This window comes from Columba livia, chromosome Z, assembly GCF_036013475.1.
Source record: "Columba livia isolate bColLiv1 breed racing homer chromosome Z, bColLiv1.pat.W.v2, whole genome shotgun sequence".
Classification (NCBI taxonomy): Eukaryota; Metazoa; Chordata; class Aves; order Columbiformes; family Columbidae; genus Columba; species Columba livia.
In genome coordinates this window covers 64573630-64598806 of record NC_088642.1, presented here as the reverse complement: position 1 = coordinate 64598806, position 25177 = coordinate 64573630, and the positions used below count along the sequence as shown (strand labels likewise).

Sequence of the window (25177 nt, the reverse complement as noted above, 5' to 3'; positions counted from 1 at the left end):
GATGCCAGAAAAGGAACCTGCAGTGGGTCATTCTGAGCTCAGAATGTCTCCATCCTTGAGCCTGTGTCTCAGCTTTACCACCATAACCTTTACAACAGGAAACAACAACCCTTCAAGCATCATGCTGGATGCACATTTTCATTATCGATCTGTGGGTGGGGCCTTTTTAGCAGTCCTGCTCTGTTCCCTACAAAGGTGTAGTGATTATTGTAACAGGACAGTAGTTGTCTTGCAAAACGATTAGGGAGGTACTGTGGTTTATCTGTGAAGAAATGATAAAATTATAAAGTTGGCAGAAGTTACGAATTGAGTGGAATAAAAAATGGATCATTAGGATAAAAAAAAAAAAACAACCCAACAGTTCAAGTATAGTATTTGTCTTTACTTTGGACAACATTTGTAAACAACCTGTTGTTTTTGGGTTACCACATTCAACCCACAGAGGGGAAGTGGTCACACAGGTAGTTGAGTACTTTCACAAGAATAAGTTCCTTTTTTTGAGAAACAATATATTTTTCATAAGTGAAGATGCCTTTTTCTATTCGCAAATATCATCTTCTTTCAGGAAAATTGTAAGTGTGGAACTAAGGAAAAATGCAAACAATTTTAGAGACTCACATACTGTCAAGATTATGTTTCTGCCACCTCTTCCTACCCAACTATCCCTCCCTTTCTTATGCCTTAATGCCTATTCCATCCTCTTGACTGATACAAAACAGAAAACTTATTCTATTTTATTTTAAAGGAATTAAGCAAGCAAATTCCATTGAATTTCAATAGCGGTGATGAAGAGTCACAGGATATTCACAGTGCTTACTTTATATACCTGACACAGATGCCTACATTTCGAGCTTTGGCTGCCAAAACTAGGGAGGGGCAATGGAGATCACCTAAGTGCAGTGCCTCTGGTTGAGTAATAGCCTGATTTCTCTAAAGCTCTTTTGGTTAATGATGATTTTTTTTTTTCTTTTGTAGTCTTAATAAATTCCTCCCAGAGTCCCAGATTTCCCTAAGCAATGTAACTGGAGACCAGTGGGGATTTCAGTGTGCTTTCTTTAATGCTTTTTTTCCTTCTGAGAAATGATGAGAAGATTCTAAACTGTAACTTCATTCAGGTTTCTCGCACCTCATTTTGTGCTCCCACAAGTCTTGGACTGTATGTCCATGTCTTTCTAGGAAGGAAGAAAAAAAAAAAAAAGGAAGAATTTACTTAATTTCATGAAATTCATGATTTTGCAGCCATTTCAGAGATTAAAACAACAACCCCAAGAAGACCCAAATGACGGAAGTTGTCATGCTCAGTAGTACAATGGGACAATATTCTCACTGTTCTTGCTGGTAGTAATAGTTACTTAGTCTCTGTCCAAATTAATCTACATGAAAGTTGACTGGAAGAAAGATCTTACCATATTCCTCCTGGAAAATTCTGAAGCTACTGTGGAGTGAACCGGCACAGTGGCATTAACTCTTCAGACAATGCCGTGTGGCAGTGCTGTTATTTCAAACCTGAGATGACTGAAAAATGCCTTTTGGGCCTACCGTCTTCTCTCTGCTTATTTGATCAAATAAGCAAATACAAATCTTCTATTTATTTTGTATACCTGCTTTTGATGAATTACTGTGGCTTTTGATCAATAATTGTGACTTTTCAGATGGAGTTAAATATTTTTTTTCTTTTTGAAATCTAGGATAGAATAAAGTTCTTTGAACTTGCAGAACATGCTTAAAACGCGTGAGCAGATAGTTGTTGGCTGACTTCTAATTACATGCAAAAAGGGCAGATCTGCAGGTGGCTCTGTAGACAAAAATACACAGTGAGATGAAAGCATTAGGTTGTAGCTGAGCTGTACTGAGAATACCGGATGGCAGAGCAAATGAGACTTAAAAGCAGTAAGACTTATGAGTGAAGTTTTTAGCCTGTGAAGTGTTACCCAAAACAGTCCAGTGGCCTTTGCACATCTATCAGTAAATAAGAACAATAAATGAATAAGCAGAAAAAGACAACAGACAAGGCAATCTTGCACAGCATCAGGCATTTATTTTGATGTGTGAGAAAGGAAAACTGATTCACAGCAGATGCTGTGGCTTTCTCACATGGTTTAGAAAAAGATCTGCATTCTGCACAAGTTAATTTAGACTGAGCTCTTGTTTCCCTTTCCTTTAAAGCTCTTTCTGTATCCACAATTGCCAGAAGAGCTTAAGAAGAGGTATCAGATTTGTTTGGGGAAATAGTTGGTGGACCAGGGTGGGTAATGAGACACTACTGGCAGTGGAGAGCACGTAGAATCATGGAAGTGTTTTAGTTTAAAAATGGATGTTCTTTGTTTCATCATTTTGGTTTACAGGACCATGTAGAAGATGGTGCAATAGTTCCCGTTTTCTTTAAGTCAGTTGAAATGGACATGTTCTTCAGTACTTAAAATTCCTGTTTTGCCAGTTTCCAAAACAGCAGACGTTTATAAGCAAGTTTCAGTTCTGATCTCAATGAAAAGGAAACAAGCAGCTTTGGACCTTCATCATCCTCACCTTCCCACAGCTAGAAGGATTGGATGATGCTGTATCAAGGGGTCCAGAGAACTGGAATTAATTTTTACTACATCTAGGCTGCAGTATAAGGCTACAGTTTACTCAAATTATATCCCTTCTTTGTAGTAGTATACCCTAACCATTTACTTACTGCTGGGATATACTCATGCAGATGCAGAAGACTTCTCATGAAGTTGTTGCTATCCTCATTACAGGGCCCAAAATAAAAAGCTGGTCTATTGAAAATAAAGGATATAAATATACACAATCCATTTTATATATTTGTGGCAGCCTTCAGACAAAGCAAGAAGTAGGAGTTCATCTAGAAAATGAGAAATGAATAGAATATAGTAGCCTTCCTGTTAATAAAGAGGAAGTTTTATTTTTGAAGGTATCCTGAAGTAACACTTGTGATGGTTTTTTTCAGAATAGGTCTCTGTTGGGGTTCAGTGCTCTCTTTGGTCTTATTTGAATGGTATTTTATCAGTCAGACAAAACAGTATTAAACTATAATATAGATCTGCTAAACCAGATTATAATAAAGATTTAATATGCTGCTTTCTGTGAAGAATGTGATAGCCACCATGTTGTGCTGTAATAAAATGGAAACAAATGAGCCAACTCGAAGTTATGACTCTCCATGGTTTTTAGGTCTCTCATACAATTTTATAAAACATATATGAGAACTTCTGAATTGTTAAATTGGGTTATTTTTTAAAAAATGAAATCGTGTTCCAATAGAGATCTAAAGTAAAATTCCGTTTGCGGTTCCATGTGCGGTGTGAAGTACTAGCACTTCAGACATGTGAGTTCCCTGTCTGCTGAGCAAATTTTTTTAAAATATAATTTTTTTACATAAGTGAATATATGCTAAAATAACAATGTGTTCTTTAATCAGCAAGTTGCTGATCTTGCAGGTTGTGTGGATTTGACTGAAACAGAGTTAATTTTCTTCATGCAGTTAGAAATTTTTCTTGTTTGTAGCTAGCATCCTCTTCTTTGGATTTAGTTTCAGAACAAGAAGGCAGCAGCCTGGAAAAGAATGGGTTTTTTTAGTAACTTTTTAGTGAGGTGGAATTAAGAGAATCTAGAACTTACTGTTATCTTAGCTGTTGTTTGGGGACCGAGATCTTTCTGGGCTTTCTGTCTGCAGGTGTGAGGCAGCTACAAAGGGGGCATGGATGAGATAGACCTTGACTGACACCCAGGCTGATCAATGAGAATATTCTGTGCCATTAGCATCATGCTTTATATTTAACAAGAGTTGGGTTTTCTGGCTCAGGAGACTGTTCTGGTTCAGCTCCATTTTGGCTGAGTTCCATTTGGAAGCTCCTTTAGTTCGGCCTTTTGCTGTTCTGCTGTTTTGCAGTTGGCCTCTGGGCCTTTTCGCCTTTCTGGCCTTTTTTTGTGCCCTCCCTAGGATTGACTGTTCAGGACCAGGGTGCTCTTTCTCTTCCTGGGACTGGCTGCTCAGTGCAGACAGAGTTTGTGAGGAACTGCATTGAGTATCACTTATTTTATATTTTATATATAATTATAGTAGAATAGTAGTATTAGTATATTAGTGTTTTTTTAAAAAAACCCTCTTTTTATCTCATTCCACAGGTTTCTCCCTTCCCTTTCGATTCTCACCCCTACTTAGGGGTGGCAGGTATGGAGTGGGAGAGTGTCTATTGTGGTTTTGATTGCTAGCTGGGTTTAAACCACAGCACAGGTTAAATATTCTATGCAAAATGGTTTTGTTTCTGGTTGTTGTTGTGGCTTGGTTTGTTTGTTTGGGGGTTTTTTGGTGTTGCCCCCCCCCCCCCAATGTTTTGTTTGTTTGTTTGTTTGTTTGTGGTGGTTTGGTTTTGTTTGTTTGTTTGTTTGGGCTTTGTTTGTTTGTTTGTTTGGTAGATGTTGAGTTATGTGAACGTTAGTAAAACCTCTGTGGAGACAGGCATATCCAAAACAAGTATGTTTGCAGAACGGTAAAGAGGATGGCTTATGAGTAATAAACATATAGCTCACTTGAGTAATAATGGTTATGATTTGCTCTGGTTTCATGCATTGAACTGGAAATGGAGTACCATCATCTACTACCATAAAATTATTTTTTTCTTCACATAAGACTACTGCAGGTTTGGGGATTTTGTTATTTTTTTAAGTAACTGAATGTTCATCATTACACTCCTACTAAATGTCTTTTCCTCTGACACAGCAAAAATTGTCTGAAGAGAAGATTATTAGGGAATGACTACCAACTCTGATAATTTAAGTTTAGTACTTGGCATTGTTTGCCTTCCAACAGCATTGTAAATGCTGGTAGTTTACTCTTACTCCTAAGTTAGCTTTGCATCAGAACAAACATCCCTAAAATGCATTAGCCTTACAGCAAAGGAGTGGAAGCCTATGAAGCAGGAAGCCGTACAAAGTCTTTGGGGAAATCTTGAGTGCTTTTGGGAATTATTTATTTTCAAAGGGCTTAAGCTAAATCAGCTCTAGAAAAGATATGAATGTTACAGGCAAGGTGCAGGGAAAAGACATTGTGGCTCCGGCATGGAGTTTGCATTCTACAAATTATTTCACTAAAACCGCAGAACACACCTTTATATTTTTACAGACACTAGTTCACAGGAGAGCACAGGATATCAAGGGTGTGACAGATTTTTATCAACTGTAAATCCAGACAGTCTGTGAATACATTAGGCCACTGACTAGATGAACCAGTTATAATAAGTGTAACTGCGGGGATTCTTGTACTTTTAGGTCAGAAATTTTACAGGAACATCAGATTCAGTTTCACAGAGCAGAGAGAGTGCTGGTAGACATGGGTAGGAGTGGTACTGCATCAGGGCTCCCAGCTGCAAGGTTGTTTCAACAGCACAACTGTTCCTGGTGAAATAATAGGGGAAAGTGAATTGGTTCTGTTCTTAATTAGGAGTGATACCTGGAGGTACTGACATTGCATAGATGAAGAGCCAGTGACAAAAAGCACATGTGCGGCTAGCAGTGAACACCATGTAAGCATAAACATTTTGGCTTTGTGTGTCAACATGAAGAGTATTAATTTATTTCCACAGTTGTCAGATAGACTCTCCCTTTCTCACTTCTTTTCCTTTATTTCTTTTGAAAGAGGTCAGTGTAGCCTAAAAGGTGTTTAAAACTTTTGCTCTTAAATTTTTACTTTGCAGGTACAGTCTGCAAGGTCTCAATGAGAGTATTTGTGAATGGTTATGCAAATGAGTCCATTAATACTATTTTCAAAAATGCCTAAGTGGGAGCTTGAGTTTCATTTTCTGAAGTGATTTAGACACGACTTTAAATGCTGTTCATTATTAGTGAGGTTTGGACCACTAAGTTAAGGCCCTTCCAGGCTTTTTTACAGTTTTCTCCCATGTCTTTTGTAATTATCTCAAGATAGACATTTAAGTTCTTGACAGACATGTGCCTTAATTTTAACATCCTGCTTTCAGTAGCAGATTTTTAGGACAGAGGCAACTTAACACTCCCTGATTCTTGTCATTTTCCTTGTTATGATTCCCAAGTCAACTGGCTATTGCTTTTTTTCTTCCAAGTGGAACAGGGTGTATTCCCTGGAACAAATGCTGTTTGCCTCTACAGTAAGGCTTCTTGATGACAACAATCTGTGTTTCCAAAGAATAACATTTAGTTTTAAAGAGGCAAATTTCTGAGCTCCTGAGCAGGTTTTATAAAGCATAGTGTAGGTATATCCCTCTGAAAGCTCCTTAAGTCCTTCTGTTACTACTCCGTGTAATCAGACATGCATGTTGACTTCTACTGAAGACTGCAATGTGGAGCTCCTTGTTTGAAGCAAAATTGTGAGAGATGAGCTGAGATCAGTGTGTCTGGTTCTGACCTATTGGATCAAATGGTGATCAAGCAAAATATGTAGGTTTTGAATAATCAGTATATGTACCTTGGTAATGATAAAGATTTTACCCTGAAGTGTAGAGGAAGTGTTATACAGTATTTTCAAATAAGACCTAGCCATGACAAGAAAAGGTGAAGGCAATCACAGAGTATTTACAGATAGCCTTTCCTCTGACTCCTGTATGTAAATGTGTGTGCATGCCTATATACACAAGAAAATTAATGTTTTATTTCTATGAAATAACAATTACCAATTTAGGAAACTTTGGAGTTGGAAATGACTGAAATTTCTGGAAGCTATTTGATGACTTGCTGTATGAACCATGATTTGTATTTTGTGCAGCAATTAAATGAAATAGAAGATAGTAAAGTGAATCAGCTCTGCAGTTCATGATGAAATGAAGGCTACATGCTCTGGGTTCCTTTGAAGTACACATGGATGACAAGTAGCAAGATGTTTCTCACTGTTAGAGGATGAGTGAACTGGAGTGGAAAGGTCTGCAATACACATGGGGATCTGTATCCTAACAGTGAGTCTTAGTGCCGTCACCATCAAATAGTTGTATTTAGATTCACTTGGAAGTCTTGACTTGTAGTGTTACGACCACAAGCTTTTAACAGTACTGATGTAAATACAAAGTTTCATGCCCTAATTTTGTTGTCACAAATTAGATTTTATCAATATCTTCCTTTAGGTTTTTGTTGATAGAAACTAGTGAGTTCTCAATTGCTTTCTACTGTTTGACAAAACTACTATTTTAAGAAAGAAAAAAAATAGGAAATAAGTAAATATAATGATAATTGCAATGAGTGATAAGCCATGTGGCTGCATTTGCCCTTCAGCAGGTCAAGTGAGAATGTACAACACTGTTTTACTAGGAAAGTAACACCGTTGTTTCTCTCAGCTTTGAAAACCCTGGTAGCTTTATCAAATGAACATGCACATTCCTTGATTTCACATTACAGTATGTGAACCATTGAGCATACAGGTTTCTTAAGGTCTCTTGGAAGAGTATTTAAATTCCTGGAGCAAAAATTATTTGTCTGATATAAGTTAGGGGAGCTGAAAGTTAGGGGAGCTCTGTGGATTTTTACCAAGTTGCATATGCAATCTCTTCCAATTTGAGCAAAGGCTGTCAGAAATTTTGAGAAGACTTCTTCAAGCTTTACAGTCAGTCAACCTTTACAGTCCTCTTGCCATTCCAACCTATGCATTGGCCACTATGAACTCATTACAATTATACCACAAATCCTGTAAAAGTAAGATGTTTATGTAGACTTTCTCAGAAACAAGGAGTAGGACATACCAGCAGTTATGTGGGTCTTTGAGTTTCCATAGTCTGTGCTTTGTTACTCTTTAGAAATTAAGTGTATTCCAAAGCAATTTGCTGTCAGGAGCTTACAAAATTCATGTGGTTCCCTGCAAATGTACCATACTTCTCTGAGAGTTAATAACTCAAAACTTTCAGATATTAAACCTCTCATCATAGAGATAAGTGAACATTTTCAATATGGCATGATAGGAATACTGCATATGATGGTCCAGTAGGATAATTTTCACAAAAATCACAAATGAAACTTTTAAAAATTCCTAGATTATAATTTCATTAATAGCAAAAAATGTCTGAAAGTGAAACTGAGATATTATCAGGGGTAAAAGTTTGCCGTCTCTGGTTATCTTTAAATTACTCAACAGAAACAGTAGTTTAAAGACTCTGGACCAGAGATCAGAATTATTTTGGGGGGAAAATGTCTGTTTCTTTTCTACTACACAAACATCTAGAGGAACTTAACCTGCTGATTTCTAATTAGTACTGTTTTAACTTAAGTAAGAATAGTTGACCAGAAGTTCTGTAGCAGAATGGTCACCCATTTCACAATTTTGCAATTGCAAGTAATTAATGATACTGCCATGTTCACAAGGCATGATATAGGAAAACCATGAATTCTGGAATAATGTTGCTTATTTGCCACTGGCTGCCATAAAAATTAAATGACAAGCGCTGTAGACCAAGATGATACTCCTCTAAAATTTATCTGCTAGTTTTCAGTAACAGTCCTTCTTTCACAAAATCAGGACAGTTTAAAATACATGCAATAGACAAAATGTTACCACATACTGTATAGATAGAGCCATCCATTCTGTTGAAACATACACGTTTTGTTCCCTTATGTGCAGTTGCTTTAGCTCCACTGTATTTCCTGGGATGCAAACAATGTCTTTGAGAAAAAAAAAAAAAAAAGGAAAACTGAAAAAAACCAGCATACTGTATATGCCAGCTAGCTCTGTTTTTTAACACATGATTATTTTATTGGGGTATACATTAATTAATCCTGAAATAAGATCCTGTGTGACATTCAAAGTTGTGTTGAGTAGCACAGAGTTTAAATATTTTAGTTTTACAACTCTGTTATGCTGGCAGCGAACAATAGCATCTCAGTGAAGTCAGCATATGAACACTGCTTGTGATGACATCTGGAAGGCTTGTTTTATCTATAAGCACAGTTGTAGACAAATGAAAGCAGACAGATGTAAGGCTGGTGTGGCATCTTCGCCTCAAGCATTCTCTGGCTGTACATTTTCCAGTGTGTCAAAAACAGGGAGCTTTTTTCTGGAATAAAAACATTCTGTCACATCTGTACGCCAACTACTGTGCTGCCTTCTCTGAGTTCTGAGGTGTAAAATGGCAGATATTGTTCAAAATTTAACACAAAGCCAAATTTCAAAATGCTGAGAACTACCTGAGTGTTTGGAGTGTGAGTCACCAGGGGACAATAAAAAGTGCAGATTATGAGCTTATGTTGCTAGTCTTATTAGTACTGCCTGGTGGAGGGGTGCCGTTGGTGTTTACGGCAAGGATGTGCAGATATATCTAAGAGTATTTTCACACTGATATTTCATTTAAGTAACAAATGCATTTGAGGGAGGATGAAAAAAAATTCCATCTGTGTAGCAAGGTCTGTGAATGTGTTACTCTTTAAGAAGTGTAGCCTGAATCTTTGCACAAGTCATACTCTTTATGTGGAGTGACACTCTTAATGGGCCTGGTGTTCTTCTATGTAGATTAATTTTCTGAAGAGAAAAATACTATGTGTTTGCAGGAGATAAGCAGGAAGGAAAGCATTATTGTGTGTGAGGGGATTTTTGGTGATTTTTTTTTTTAATGAATTGCTTTCCTGTAGTTTTCACCAGGGATCTTAGCTGATACAAGCAGTAAAATGCAATGCACCTGCTATGGTGCATGCAATTCAGGCATGAGTCTCTGGAGGTTCATGGATGAAATACTCCATCCAGTGTATATGTCACCTAAGCTTTTGCTAATTACATTTAAGTGTATTTTTTTAAGGAACTGGAAACTCTGCATAGAATCCAGCCTTTGCTAGAAAGGTTTCATGTATTGTACCCTAAGCTAAGAACAACAACAACAACAAAATGTCGAACATTGGTAGATTTAAGTCAGCAATAACAGAAGCTGCAGGGAAATAAGATAACAGCAACTAGGAGAAAAGTCCAGAATCCCTCCCCAGCACTTTTTACTTTCTTGGTATCCTTTGCCTGAATAGAAGCTGGCTGCTTTCCATTATAGCATCTTTCTGCTATGGAAGAATCAGTAGCAAAAGGTGGTGAAGAGCACAAGATTTTTAGTAATAAAGAATCATTACGCTATTAACCTGGGAAATACACAGTTGTCCATTTCCTGTTTGTCCCCACCGCAGTACCATCAATCTATCCAGAGTGCTTTGTATTCAGAGCCCAAGGGCCCCAGATAAGTGCCTTTGTGTACATAAAATGGCACTTTTTTGTTTTACATGCTGTTAGCATAGGGCAAAGGAAGTGAGTGTGTAATCGCATATGTACAGCAAATAGCCATTTGTACCTGCAAGGAGCAAATGGGCCCACTCAGATGGATCGGTCGGCCTTTAATAGCACTTGAGTGAGCTGATAGGCAGACATAGATGTACCTGTTACACCAGAGACCTGAGGCCCTTGTACCTTTGCATGACTTTTCACTTAAAAACTACTGTTTGTGGTTCAGTGGCTCCATCACTCTATTTGTGTTCCTTTGCTTGTAAGACCATGGACTGCTCCTGAGAGTCCTGGTTTCTAAAATTTTAATGCTGTAATGCTGACCCCTTGGTAATGTTCCCATATTGGAAGGCACATTAGCTTTAACTTGAAGGATGTAGTTTAACAGCCAGCAGTAAATATTTTACTTTGTTCTTTCTCATCATGTTTTTGTCTGTTTGTTTGTTTGTTGTTGTTGTTGTTTTTGTTTGTTTGTTTGTTTTGTTTTGTTTTAATGTCCAAACAATAAAAGAAGTAGCAAATCCTATAGTCTGACCACAAACTAGGGTTTCACAGCCACTTAAATTTCATATCTCGATACCTGGCTGATTGAGCGGAGGAGTGAAGATGTAGAGACTGCAAAATATGTAGGTATACACATGTACACTGACACACCATCAGTCACCTACACAAAAGGAAAGAACTAAAACTAATATTTTGTGATTTGGTGGTGGTGGTGTTACTGCAATAATTTATTATAGTTGCATTATAATGGCAAACATTTTCACTTCTTTTCAGGTTGGTATTTCTGACCTTTTTAGTGTTTCTAGAATGAGAGCAAGTAGACAAACATGTTGCTTTGACCCACATATGATACATTGCAAGCCTACTGAAAACCAGAACTACTATAACTTGCTTACAATTGACTGACCATTTGCTTCCAATACAATAAATACACTTTTTCCTGCTTATTATATTAACTGTTTTTGTGGTTTTAAAAACATTTTTGAAGTTTCTTTTCTGTAGCTTTTTTGTTAGTGTCCCTCAAAGCTAATTGGCAACAGATTTTAATTGTAAAACTTACTGTAGATTTTTTCCTAGCTATTTGTGGGTTTAATATTTATTTTTAAATTGTGGTAACATTCAGAGGCCCAAGCTCAGAATTTGGGCATGCCTATGCTCACAGGGATGCAAATAAACAGGCAGTGCAGGACTACTTACATATATTAAAAGTAAGTATTTCGGTAAGTTTATTTTCATATATGATGTTATAAATTCGTTTGAATAAGTACAAGAAATTAATATTGTGAGTAAAGAGCTGTTGGAATCTTCATTGGCTATTATGGATTTGATTTTCCCTGGTTTTCTTGCATTTGATAGTAATAGATAATCATTCATTCATGTAAAATTTTATCCAAGTTGTTGGCATTATCTCAACAGGGCAATTCTGTCTGGAAGAGTTAAGAAAGCTGAATGCAGACTGGCTATTTTGTGTAGTGTGGACAGTGTCCACACAGCTACAAGTTTAAAATAATGTAGCTTTTAGCAAATATATGGTGGTGACAGTACTGGACTTTCTTATTTTCACATGTTGACTGTGGGTTTTGATTGCCTTATTATAAAGCCTTTTTGTTTGTTTCTGCTGCAGTAGAGAGCTAGTGTTACTTTAAAGCTAGGGGTCTTTTTCTTGTGTTCATCATAAACACGATCCAGCAACCTGGCCTAATTCAGTATTACTGGCACCATCTTTTTAAAGGAGAATCTCAGAGCTGAAGCACAGCAGCAGCAGATATTGCAGGACATCACAGATAAATTTTCAGTATGGCTGTGCATGCCATACTTGGTACCTGCCCATGCTTTGGGTCTCATTCTCATCAGACAGATTCTGCATTGCTATTTCATTGGCTTCTGTCCAGCTGAGTACAAATGATATGGAGTCTTACCCAAGGTCTGATTCCACTAAGTTTTACCTCTGGTTAGTCTGAACTTTCCCTTACTGCTAACCTTCGCTGTCACCAAACATTCATGTACTCATTGTGACTGTCCTCTGTGAGTCTGAACATGGAAAAATGCCCTTAGCACATGCTGGAGGATTTTTTAATTCACTTTTCTCGTCACTGAACACCATGAGTAATTTCACCTTAATTTTTTTTCCAAACAGAAAAACAATTAATTACATGGCTTTGCTTTAACAGAGGGGGTGTCAGAAGAGTTGAAAGTCTTTCACACTTCATCCACTGTAGTAAGATGAGTTCTTCTAGCATATGAGGATGTATAAACATACACACACACTCACTACTAGTATTAGGATATCATGCTTTTAGTTTCCTTATAGTGGAATGAAACTAACCTTCTGTGTCTGTCTGTGCCCTCAGTTTTGTCCTGCTTAGCTCAGCCAGTAGCTGTCAGTATTCTGGAAATGGTGTTTCTTGTCCTTTACACTAACTTACAAGCTCTTTTCTCTTATTGCAAAAGCCTATTTATTGTAATACAGAATATGATCATTTTGGTGATCTGAAACCATGCTTTTGTCCTTATTATATGTTCTGGTACAGTCCACCAGCATCCATGTGGCTAATTTAGGTGTTGTGCTTTCCTCAGCTAAAAAGCACCTGTACAGATGATCTACACTTACTACATCTAACAGTCCTTTTATTTATAAATTGTATTAAAATATGTTTTCAGGCAGAACATTCTGTGTTCACTGAAGGATAAAATCAGAGATTAAGTAATAGACTATCCAGAAAAAAAGACAGCAGTTTAGGCTGCCTGAGTGTTCCAAGTTTGGGTGTTTTCCTTTTTATCTTCCACATGTTTCCACTCTGATTAATTTCTCCCTTGAACTAATATATATCAGTAACAACTTATATTTATGTGTCTACAAGTGAGATGCACCTCACACTTAGTAGTTCCCATGGCTTGCAGAATTTTAGTGTCTTAAACAAAATGCAGGCCATGCGTCTCTGTAAGGAAATCGGTGTCAACAGAAGCTGAAAGGAAGCACCCCATAATGCAGTCAGGTGCTGTGGTGGCCCTCCATTTTATGAATGAGTACATAATTTTGATTGGTTTTACCACATTTTTGTGTCTATCCTGGCTACTTCAGAGTTTCTCATTTTGTGTAGAAAGATGTGGTCAGTTGTTCTGCTTGATAGAGGGGAGTAGTGGCCAAGACACAGCTGGAGAAGTGTGAAGAAGCAAAGATACAACTGCATTACAAATAAGGAAAGGAACAAGGAACAAAAAGTTTATAAATTACGGTATTGCTATTATATTTATACTTAATCTTATGAGACATTTCTAGGATTCCGTTTGACCTGCAATTAGTCCGTTGCAGTCAAAGATCCTGGGGTGCAGTATAGGAAGGTTATTACACTAGTGAGTTGTACTTATCTCTCGTTAGTTAAACTATTATTTGTCTGCATTGCTATTCACTTTATCAACATGGCAGTTATTCTTTGCCTGTATGAAAACTCGAGAATTTTTGTCTCAGTAAGAGTTGAGCTGACTGACTTTTTATTTGCCTTTCCTATAGCACTAGATGCAGTTGTGTCCATAGCTCAGGCACTGCAGATCCCTCCACACAACCTCTTCTTCACACACAGTCACAGTGTCGAGAGGTGCTCTGGACTAGACCTGATTTAAGCTAATCTGGTTCACTGAGAGAGGTTAAACAAGACGACTAGGTATGTTGTGAATCTGAGGTGGAACATGATTTTGAAATAAATCTCTCTTGTTTGCTTTACTGACAGCAGTATTTCATTCGAGGGATCACACTCATTTTTACTTTTCATTGCTTTACTTTTAAAATGTTTATTAGCCATATTGCCAGCCAGTGGGTACAGACTCACTGGGACCAGAAGATGCTTTTGATCCTTTAAGAATTCCTAACTGGTTTTGTATGATACATTTGGCAGAAGATATATCCAAACCCATTAATTCAATACTGGTAAGGAAATGGACTGTAATGATGGTAAAGATTGTTATCAGAGAAAGGGTAAATACATTTGGCATACATCCTTGTACTTCATTATTTGCACACAACTGTCAGTACAACTTGGACAAGGAGCATAGGAGGACACGCTACCATGTGTCCTTGTAGAGGAAATTACTTCCTTTTGAATTTTCAATAAGGACTTCAAACATCAGAAGATTTTTATATTTATGAAGCCGAGCAGTCTCTTCATAGGGAATATTGCAATCAAAATTGCAGTATGAAACCTAGGTCAGTCCCTTTTAAGTCTAGAAAAAATAAATTGTGATAGTTTGAAAATACTAATATTTTCCCAGAATTAATATGAACTGAAAATTTGAAGAAATTTGAGTGCTTTTGAATAATAAGAGATATTAATCTAATCAGATTGGATTTTTGTTGATTAAAGTATAGAAAATTTTGGTTTTTAAATTCAGTGAAAATAAAGTAGTATATGGAGACCTTTTGCATGGAAACATTTCTGTAAACTGGGAGTTAGTAGGAAAAGTCTTCTAGCACTTGTGCATAGCATTAGGAAAACAAAAGCTTTGAAGCTGTACCTACTTTGTTTGGTGGCCCAACAACACGTGAAAGCACAAAGATTGCCTGACATTGAACCCTTCTTGGCACAGGCCCAGAAGGACTTTTTCTTCCTACTTTGGCTCATGCAAAATTGCTGTATTTGTTGTCTAGTAGTTGACTCAGGCCAAACCACCACAATCTCTCTCACCCAGGAGAAAAGGGTATACATGGTTTATGCACATATTAGAAAAGTGCGCATTTAGGCTTGGCCTTGGGAAGGGCTCAGGTTCAAGCTTGTTCTTCTGTGCTAATCCAAGGCAAGTCTGAGGGTATGCAGTTGTTTCCACTGGCTTCATTAAGATCAAATTTGTCCCCAAATGTTTTTAGCATGTCATTATTTAGTAAAATCTTTAGCAAAGCATGTAGCCATTGCTTAACAACTCTTCTTAGAGATTTAAAAGCTAACTGTATGTAAATATTGATAGGCTATATCTTAAAGGATTGCTTTCTTTAGCTTCCTGATACATATTTGAATTAATTATACATCTTGTTACAAATTTTTCATTTAAAAAATCTTTGTGTTGTAATCTTAGATTCATATGTTTGTTCTGTAATCTTTTGAGCAGTATTTTAAGAAAAAATTGTTTGTGATTTGATTTAGTAGAACTTTGAAAGGAATGATGAAGACAGGCAAAAACTGTGATCTAACTCTCTTTAAAACAACCAACCAGCCAACCCAACTGTCAACCTTAAAACATCTTGGATCATATCCTTGAGCAATAGCATAAAGTACATTAATGTGCTAGAGAAAAATATTTCAGTAAAGACATTTTCAATCACGAGAGATTTTAACTACAGTGGAATAATGAAATCTAAACCAAGCCGTTATTTTAGAAGAATAATGGACTCCACAGTTGTGATGCTTGTGAGGAGTGAGGCAGAATGATCTTTATTTCTGATCTACAAGATAACAAGATGATCAAGACGCTGTATTTCTCGTACCATTAGATCAGTGTCTTTTCAGGCTCCCATTGCTGAAAAACGAGAGATAAGCTGCAGTTTAAGCAAATAATCTAGATGTTTAGTAGATCTCATATTTTAAGACCTGCTTCAGTCTTCAGATTTTGCTTTGTTTAAAAACAGTCCTGTTACTTAGTATACAGGTTTTAACTGTCTTTAGAATTATAGCTGTACCATCAGCAATTGCATTGCTTAAGTAATTGAGCAGTCATAAGTATTGAAACAATTCTGAACACCAAATAATAGTTAAAATGCATAGTTTTAGCCTTAATTTTGGATTCCTAGTTATTTGCTATTGAATTAGATTTTTACTGTCTATATAAATTCCAGATGCTGGTACTTGCTTGTACTTCTGGTGCTTGTCTTTATACATGTGCACGTTTTGCAATGTGTAATTTGAATCTTAAGCGCTAGGATTCAACTTCTTTCTACTGTATCATACAAGTGAACTTTTGAGTCAATGCTAAAAATTATTATCAAGACATATACAATATATTGTCATGCCTGAACCATGTTTTTACTGAAGCCATTTTACACCATGTTTAAAAAAAAAAAAAAAAAGGATAAAAAAGTTAATGCAATTCGCATTTTCTGTTTAATTTTTTTTTCCACAGGAGGAATGAAATTTTAAAAATTTCTTCTGCTGCCCCCTGCACTGCTACATTTAACTTTACAGTAAAAATGAAAGATATCTTACAGAAATATACGCATGTCTACTGTTCATGCAAAGATCTTGGTAAAAATATAGGAGGAAGCAAAGTGTGAATGCCGTTTCACTTGGCATACAATTCTAGCAACCTGGGATGAATGCTTCTGACTTCCTAACTGTTTAGTTTAGGCTGCGTCATTTATCATGAAACAATTTGAAATTGAGATTGGGAGGCACTGGCAGACTGTGGAAGGTAGGTGCAGCATGCCTTAAGTCTTGTTAGAGAACCTATCCATATGTTAAGGGGAAATGATGAGCTATGATCATTGGGCTGATCTGCAGCATGAAACAATTAGTACAGTTGTTTAGGATCTTGACTACTTCTGTGTTTTGTTTGCAGAATCTAAACTCAAAATAGGCATGATTTTGCAAAATTGAAACCACTCATAGTTTTACTTTACAAAAAAGCTAATAAAGGAAAATAAAGGATTTATAGGGAGGTGGCATTGAGAAACAGCTTTGGGTACAACTTCTGGAATCATAAGGTTATCAGTATTCTGCTGTTCTCCAGGTTCTCACTGCAGTACAGGACAGGCTTTAGAGACTGTTCTTTTCTTTCGAGCATTGGCTCTTAGTGTAGGTTTCTCTGTTGTATGGTAAAATATTCCCAATATGCATCCTGAATTGCAATGAAGAATGAGGATAAAAGACGATGTTTGATTTATTAATTTCTAGTGGATTAGAACTACAAATGTTTGCTATGTTTTTAATTTGAGAAGTAGAGAGATTCACAGCAGCTTTTAATTATGCATTTTGTGTAATGCAGCCCTGAATAGAGCAGAGCAAAATTAAAATTGTGGATCAAATGCTAAATCTGAGTAGTGACTGAAGTGAGCTGTAGTGTAATGCTAATGGGTTTGTGTCTTCCTGGCATTATGTCAATAATAGCTCTAATCACATTAAAGAGAGAGCCCATTAGCTTATTCTCTTCGGCAGCATGCACCATAGCAACATATTGTGAGCCTTGAAATAACTTGAAATTTCTTTCTAAAGTGTTGCTGTCTATGAGCTAAGAAGGGTGTGGTATTAAACATCATAATAAAAAACCTCTTAAACCTAGGAAAGCCTTCTCTGTATCTTCTTAATTAACCCTCTGTTAGTTTCCATTTCATTTAAGAATTTGAATTTCTACTTGCCTGATATAGGTAATTTTAGGGAGAATCTGTGACAATTTTGTGAGACAAAGTGATTCTTACACTGACTGTACTTGAAAAGTTACCTTTTACAGGATTATAACTTAAGGGCAGGAACCTTCTCAGTCATGTTCATTCTACCAGCCTGTTCCAGCATGTAGCATTGCTTTTATATTGTTATATATGCATAGGAAAACTGCAGCCATTTTGACCAAACTTCCCTTGTTGTCCATTTAACATTCTCTTCAGAATTTGCCACAGACTTAATAGATGTTTTTTCATAAACCAAAACAAACCAAAACAACAACAAAACACGCTTTTTTTTCATCCAGATTGATCCGCAAAAGTGAGGTTTTAAGTCCAGGGATACTGGAAAAAATATTGTTTGAACTCCTTTGAAGATGACAGTATTGTTCACAATTTGTACCAGCATGAAGCAGAGGAAAGAGCCAAATTCTGGCCTTGGATGCTCAAACATGTTTCTTGTCTGCTATAAGAGATTGCACGTTTTTATGTGTGGTGGCAAAATGTGACCACTGTATCCTTAGCCCTTTCTCTGCTGGCTCAGCTCATCAGCAGCTGACTTCCACTATCTCCCACCATAGGCTGCTTGTCATGGCTCACACACGCTCTTTTTCCTCTCCAGCTTGTGCTCCTAGATACAGTCTATGCTTTGTTGGCATCTCTATTTCTTTTCAGGTCTCAGCTGAGAACATTCCTTTCACCTGTGCCTCTTAATTTCTCCCTTTACTGTTATTTACAATATCAGTGTAACACTAGGATATAAGTCTGTGCAGCAAGATGCTATACTAAATATAATTGTGTATTATGTCTGCACAGAGAACTACATGCAGGATATCCCCCTAACATTCACCGCATAAATGACAGATTTTGTTTGATACCATTTCTTGTTACTGGTTCTGTAGGATGTTTTATTTCTTTTGCATCACAATTAGTAAATTACCAGGAAAAAAACAGATACTTGAAACTAATCCTAGTTACAGCAAGGGACCAACTGCTTGTAGGTTGACTGATCTCCAAATATCATGTGTAGGTATTCTCATTAACTTGTTTTATCCATAGGAAGAAAATAAGTTTGTTTAGCCATGTTTAGTGAAATTCATGTTCGAACAAATAGCAGAAGAAATACTCAATAGTGAGGAACTGGGAAGGTCTGATCCAGTATGTATTTACACACATGGGTAGCCTCAGTGAATACAACTGAACTGGTTTACCCCAGAAATAATACCCATCGAGACAGCGCAAGGTTCACTTATGCCTTAAGTCACTTACATTTCTATTATCTGAAACTTTTCAGTTTGCATACATCTAACAGTTAATCAAGGTGCAGAACAAAAGGCAAGATCCATTGTTTTAAATTAAATACGCAGTGTTTAACATGTTGCTTGAAGGCTTTTCTTGTACTTGTGGAGAAATTTTATCTTGCTTGTCTTACTTGAAATAAAAGAAACATCATGCTTAACAAGCAAGTTATTAATTTAATAAATAAATAAATAAATGCCAGGGGAGGAAATTTCATCCAGTTCATCTAGATCACAAGAATTTATTTTGAGGTTTTGTAAGTATTTACTATTTAATAAAAAAATGTGATTGTTAGAACAAACACCTTGTAAAACAATACACCCTCATATATAAAATTCTTCAACACTTCATAATTCTGCAATTCATTTATCAACTGGTTTTGGAGTATTTAAGTGAAACAGTAAGAGTAAAATTATTTTCTGCCTACCACATGTCATAATTCTCCCCATGAAAGACAACAAAAAAAAAAAATACCAAGCCTGGGTAAGATCTCTCACTAGTAGCACTTATCTTTAGGGCCAAACCTTTTCACCATTTTGACTCAGAAGATACAGATCTGTCCTAGGGCTTGCAGAGAAAAAAAAAAAAAGGAAAAAAGTTGGAGGAATTTTCAACAAGCATATATGTACAACTCTGTTCTTGTTTTCTGTTGACATATGCACAAAATGCAAGTAGTGCTTCTGATTCACGAGTGTGCACCAGTGAAACAATGGATATCAGTGGTCACTTTGAAAGCAATGTCAGCTTGGACTGCAGAGGAAAGGATTCGGTGTGCTTTGCATGCAAATATATATATAACTGGTGACCATCATATATGCACCAGACAAATATATTCCTTTGAGTTCAAACTTTAGATATGTTTTCAAAAACACATGTTCCGTATTTTAGAGACACGTACATGAGTATGAGTTTGAGTCACTAGCAGACCTACCCAACTCCTTCCATTTACAGTTTACAGAAAAGAGAACTGCAGCTCCTCTGCGCATTCGTATAGAGTCTTATTAGTTGTTGCACTGTCATTGCCAATACATATGTTAAGTGGAGTCACTAGTGAATGGTAAGAAAAGCAGCGTGTCCTTTCTGTCCATTTCTATCCCCACAAACTGGCAAATTTCTACTTCCCTTGTCTTTTACAAATGTGAAATTTTTAACTACTGTGTCATTTGACACATAGCCTTTCTAATGGTAAGGATTTTGGGTGGCATTTATGGTTGCCACTCTATTTCCACACTAGGTCTTGGTGTGTGTGCATGACAGCCAGTATCAAGGGATTTCATTTTTATTGTTTTGATAAGCAGTGCAGATTCCTGCACTACAATCAAGTTCTTTGTATAGATACTGTAAGTATTGAGTGATTTTCTGCAAAATTTTTGTAAAATGTGTGCAAAAAGTTGCAGTGTTTCTTAATTATTTCATTATTTGAGGTGACTGTGTGAGGACAATATTTTACAACTATTGCTTGAAAGCAGGACTTGTTTTTTATTTATCTGTCTATTGTGAATAATAATAGCAGAAACAATGTGCTTGGATGCCTTGTATCAGCATCTGATAACATTTGGACATCTGGATGGAGTGTTAATGCTGAAAGATAAAATTTTGGTTAGTTAAGCTTATTCCAAATGAATCTTAACTTGCATTCTTCTCTATTGATACCCAGCATCAGTGTGAGAAATATACAGAAATCTAAACTCCATGTTTCCAGCACTCATGCCTTTTCCTAACTGTCGTCTGTATTTTATATCCACACCTAGCAATTAACTGATTTGGACTCCAGTTGCATAAGCATAACCCACATGAGCAGTTTTACATCAGGAAGTAGTTGCACTGGCTGATTGTCTAAGTGAAATTAAAATAATAGCAAATATGCAAGATTGACATTTTGAATTTTTAATATGAGCTTTTTCAAATAAAAGAGAAAAGGAAATGGATGTGTTAAGCAGTGTGGTTCAGAGAAAGTGATTGCTCTGTACTTCCCTCAGTTTCTGCGCAGTTTTGGGGCAAGTGCTGTAGGTATGTAGGCAGATCTACTCCTAGAGAAATTTATAAAATGGGGGTGAAACAGGAATTCTGGAAAAGTGTCCTTTCCCTCTCCTTCTCTTTCTCTCCCTTTCACTCTTATTCTCCCTATTTTACTTCCTCTCTCCCCTCTCTTTTCCTTTCTCTCTCTTCTCCTCTCCATCTAGCTTTCTCTGTCTTTCTCTCCCTCCCAACATGTACAACACCAGCAGTCATGCACTGTAGATTCATAAAAGGTGGGAATATTTCTAGCTCTCTGGCAGGTAGAAGACATTGTTACGGAGCTGAATACACTTATATCTGAATAAATTCCCAGGGAGGCTGAGAACCACTGACATGGTAGGTATGTAAAACCATGTAACTGACATCAAGGCCTGTTGCACTTGTGTAGCCTTATTGAATCAGTGGAGCGCTCAGTCCCTGGTGAGGCAGATGTCACCAGCATCTGCATCCCTGACAAGCAGCTACACCTGAGGTTCAGGGGACACTTATGTTCTTTTGCTGAGCCCTGTGTCACCGAGGCTTCATCACAGGCTTTGAGAAGTATATCTTCAGAACTAAACCAGCAGCTTATATATGTTGTATAATATATCAGTGTAGTGGAAGGAGTCATTACAGTGCAAGTTCTTTGGCTATGGTATCTCTTTAAGTGTGATAAGCATTGTGCTGAGACTCCAAATGAGATTGGTTCTCCTGATGATAACATCATACAGATACTAAATAATTTTGAAATACATTAAGTGGATTGTGACTCTTATATTTTCTCTGAAGTTTATCTTGAGCATTACATATCCTATCTGCCTTTCTCTCTTCCTTCCTTCTTTTGTCTGTGTCATCTTGTTTGAAAATCATGTATGACACAGGAGAGAAGGATGGGTTTTCTTGTTCGAGTTTGAATATGATGCCAGTCAAGTCACACACAACACAAAATCCAAGCCAGGTAACTGAAATGACAGAAGAGCACCATAAGAAGCTATTGTATATCAAGAAAAAAAAAACAGTTATTATAAAGTCCAAGAAACTTTGTTATAATTCTTCAAGGGAAATTGTGTTGCCATCTTTGACTGTAGAGTTTTTACCTAGGCAGTAGAAGGGGGATGATCAAAGAGCTTTAAATAATAGGTAGAGTTCTCTGGGAAATGTAGGCAAAATGCCTGATATGTGTGTGTGTGTGTGTACATTATATTATTAAAGCTGGACACTGTTGTCTTCATTTATTGCTCTTCGATCCTCAGGCTGACCTAACACTGTGCCTTGCAGTACATGCCTGTATTCCATGAGCCCTGGCTGATACGTGGGCTTCTTGTGGTGAGTCTGAAATTCCACTGCAGGGTTTGAGTGGAGAAACTCTTGTGGTTTATGGCATCATCAGTACCTTGAGGTGGAAATGGGGCTTTATAGAAATCAATCTTCCTTAGAGGGCTCTGTACAATACAAAGTGCTTAAAAAATACTAAGTGAATGTTGCTTTTATTGTTCTGGCATCAGCCCAGCCAGTGCTTTCTTACGGATGGTTATACTATAGGTGGGTGTTCTGATGCCACAGATCTCACCACTCTGGTTGAAAATAGGAAAAACAAGTGGGTGAACGGCTGCAGAGGGAGTAGGCGATTGCCTTATCCTCTCTCTTAGTTTTCACCCATAGTTTTTACTGCTTCTTTCCAAACCTCACCTGTCCTGCTGTTGTGAAAATGCAGTTTCATTCTTCATCTCCCTGTGTTGTTTTCCCTCCTAAAACTGTGTAACAGGATGAACAAAGCCTGGTTTTAAACTAATTTTACTTCATCTTGTGTCAAAGGTCATTCATAAGTCATGTAGTATCTATAATGCCGTCTTCATGTGAGTGTAAATTCGGAGTTTTTCACTCCCTTAGATCAGTAAAAAAGCAGGCATAAGCCACCGCATTACTGCATGTTCTGACCTACTGCTGCTGCTGTTTGCTCTGTCCTTGCTGCTATGTGTGTACCACAATGTAATTGTTTAAACATGCTCACACTGCTGTGATGTTCCTACGGCGAATCCTGCATAGTAATTTGTTTTGATTAATGGTTTTTAGGAGGCGTGGTCCTCTCCTTCAAGCTCATATGGATTGAGACCACCATGTTATAGGTAACCTTGCCTGTTTACCTCCACCAAATTGAATTAATTACTCTGTAGTTTGCTTAAGAAAAAATGTAGAAAACAATTCCAGTAGTTGATCACATAACAACTATAACATTGCATTTCTAATGACTTGGCAGCAAACACTTCTTGCTAAGAAAACTGCAAAACATACAGGTATATTTTAAATAACTTATACATGATAATTCCACCTACTCTGAGTTTTACAGATCCTTCTAGAGGTCTGACCTTACTGTCTTATGTGGGTAAAATTTAAATTGGCTTGCAGTCTTCCTTCCCATTTGCCTTTTTCAGGATTGCAGGAATATGGCCTTCTATCTATACAGGACCTTTTGTGTCATTATCATGGCTGATCCAAGCTCAGTTGGTCTGTCTGTGAACCATGAAACCAAGAGTCTTACTTCCTTCACAAAACTGTTTTAAAAGTTTCATTTCAGATATTGCCATCACTGAGGAACAGCTGAGACAGTCTGTGATTCCCAAGATGTTCACTTCGTTCTCTCTTTTGTACACCATGATACTTTCCCTTAGCTCCATAGTGTAATTTACAGGGCATTTTTCCCCATATAAGCATTTACATTTCTATGCAGGTTGTTATCCAGACTATTCCTTGTTTTATTTTAAAATAGACGTTCATGATTAATTCAAGATCTGAACTGTAATCTGTTAAATTTCTGGGGTTTAGAATGCATATTCAGGATCGCATTTCCACATAAGATATATAGAGAGAGGTAAAAAGGATAATTCATTTTATTTTAGTAATTTTTTTCAGCCTCTCAATAAAGTGCAATAAATAAATAGGGAATAAAATATTTGCATCATCGTGGCTGTGGCCTGAGGAGTTTCATGCAGCACCATAACCTTGTCATCTTTTGGTTTTGATATACAAAATCAAAACCAAGAGGCTTGTAATCCCCCATATATTGATTTTTTATTATTAAAAAGTGAAAGTTGAAAGGCAGCTCTAAACCTGCTTTATCAGCCACACTTGGACCAACTTTGGATGCCATTTCTAAGAGCTGGAGATGTGCCCAAGACATTAAAAGTTACTTTTTGCTTGTTTTTTGCCAAGCTATTCTTACTGCTCTCTTTTTATGAAAATAATTCATTTTATTTGCTTTGCAACAAATATTTGTATTCAAGAGTCTCTTCTGTATTAAGTGGTCTGTCCCCTGGGGTAAGAGGGTGGCTTATAAAGTTATCAAAAGAAACTTGTAAATATGAGCACTGTTATTTCCTTCAGAGTTTGGTGCAACTACAAGTAATCTAATGACTGTATATTGGTGTCCATTTGGGGAAGTGGGACTGGTATTTTTATTTGAGAATTATTTCACTTGGGAAGCTCTGAACATAATAAGCATGAATGAAGCAATCACAACGTAGTGTAATAAAGGTCGTTCTCTGAAAGGATGAAGTAGAAAAGGCATTCATTGATTGATTGTAGCTTACGTGTCCGGATATCACAGAGTGAATCCTTCCAGCTGTGTCTCACTCTCCTCTACTGAAAAAGGGAATGTGAATGTTACTGTGATTCTCTAGATAGAGTATTTCTGAATCTGTCTTTTCAGTTCTTCTGTAGCTCAGTTCATTTAAAACCTTACTGCAGAACGGAGTCATTTGAATATTCATAAAGGCAGGTCAAGTTCACAGTAAACTGCTTACTTGAGGTTACATATATGTAGGGCTCCACTAACTTCAGACTTTCAAAGTTGTGGCATATTTTTCATTACATCGTCATGATGTAAGGGGAACTATTGTCTATGTCCATTTTTAAGACAAGGATCTGAGATGCGGAAGGACCACATTTTGCACAGAATGCAAAAAAGTGGCTGGCAAGTCTAGGATTAAAGCTTTGGTTTCTTGAGGTTGCCCATCTCTACCTCCTTCTCTGAGATTACAATATTAAAAGCCGCTAAAAATGCAAAAAGATCGATTTTCTTTTCAGGTGACAAATGTCTCCTTATGAGACTTCTGTTTGATGTTTTTAGGTCCTTCTTTGACAGTGAGTGTAGTTCAATAGCTCCGTTTGAATTTCCAAGCATTTAGATCATTTGCACCTGTAGTTCAAACAGTAATTCTGGAGCTGCAGACTGACCAAAAATAATAAAGATTTTTTTGCACATGAACCAAGATGCTCATGTCCATCAGACCATACCAGGCCATTTGTCTGGATGG

General features: G+C 37.0%; 1 protein-coding gene across 10 annotated transcripts in view; it reads left to right on the top strand.

The window, feature by feature from the left end:
* BNC2 (basonuclin zinc finger protein 2) overlaps nucleotides 1-25177 on the top strand; it is a 355747-nt gene that overhangs the window by 262940 nt on the left and 67630 nt on the right. The window contains exon 2 of one of the 10 annotated variants that reach the window (XM_065046178.1): nucleotides 22118-22190. The exons of the other annotated variants lie outside the window; for them this stretch is intronic. Within the exon in view, the coding sequence (XP_064902250.1) occupies nucleotides 22146-22190 (45 nt within the window). The 5' untranslated portion in view covers nucleotides 22118-22145. The remainder of the gene's footprint in view (nucleotides 1-22117; nucleotides 22191-25177) is intronic. 10 annotated transcript variants of the gene reach the window in all.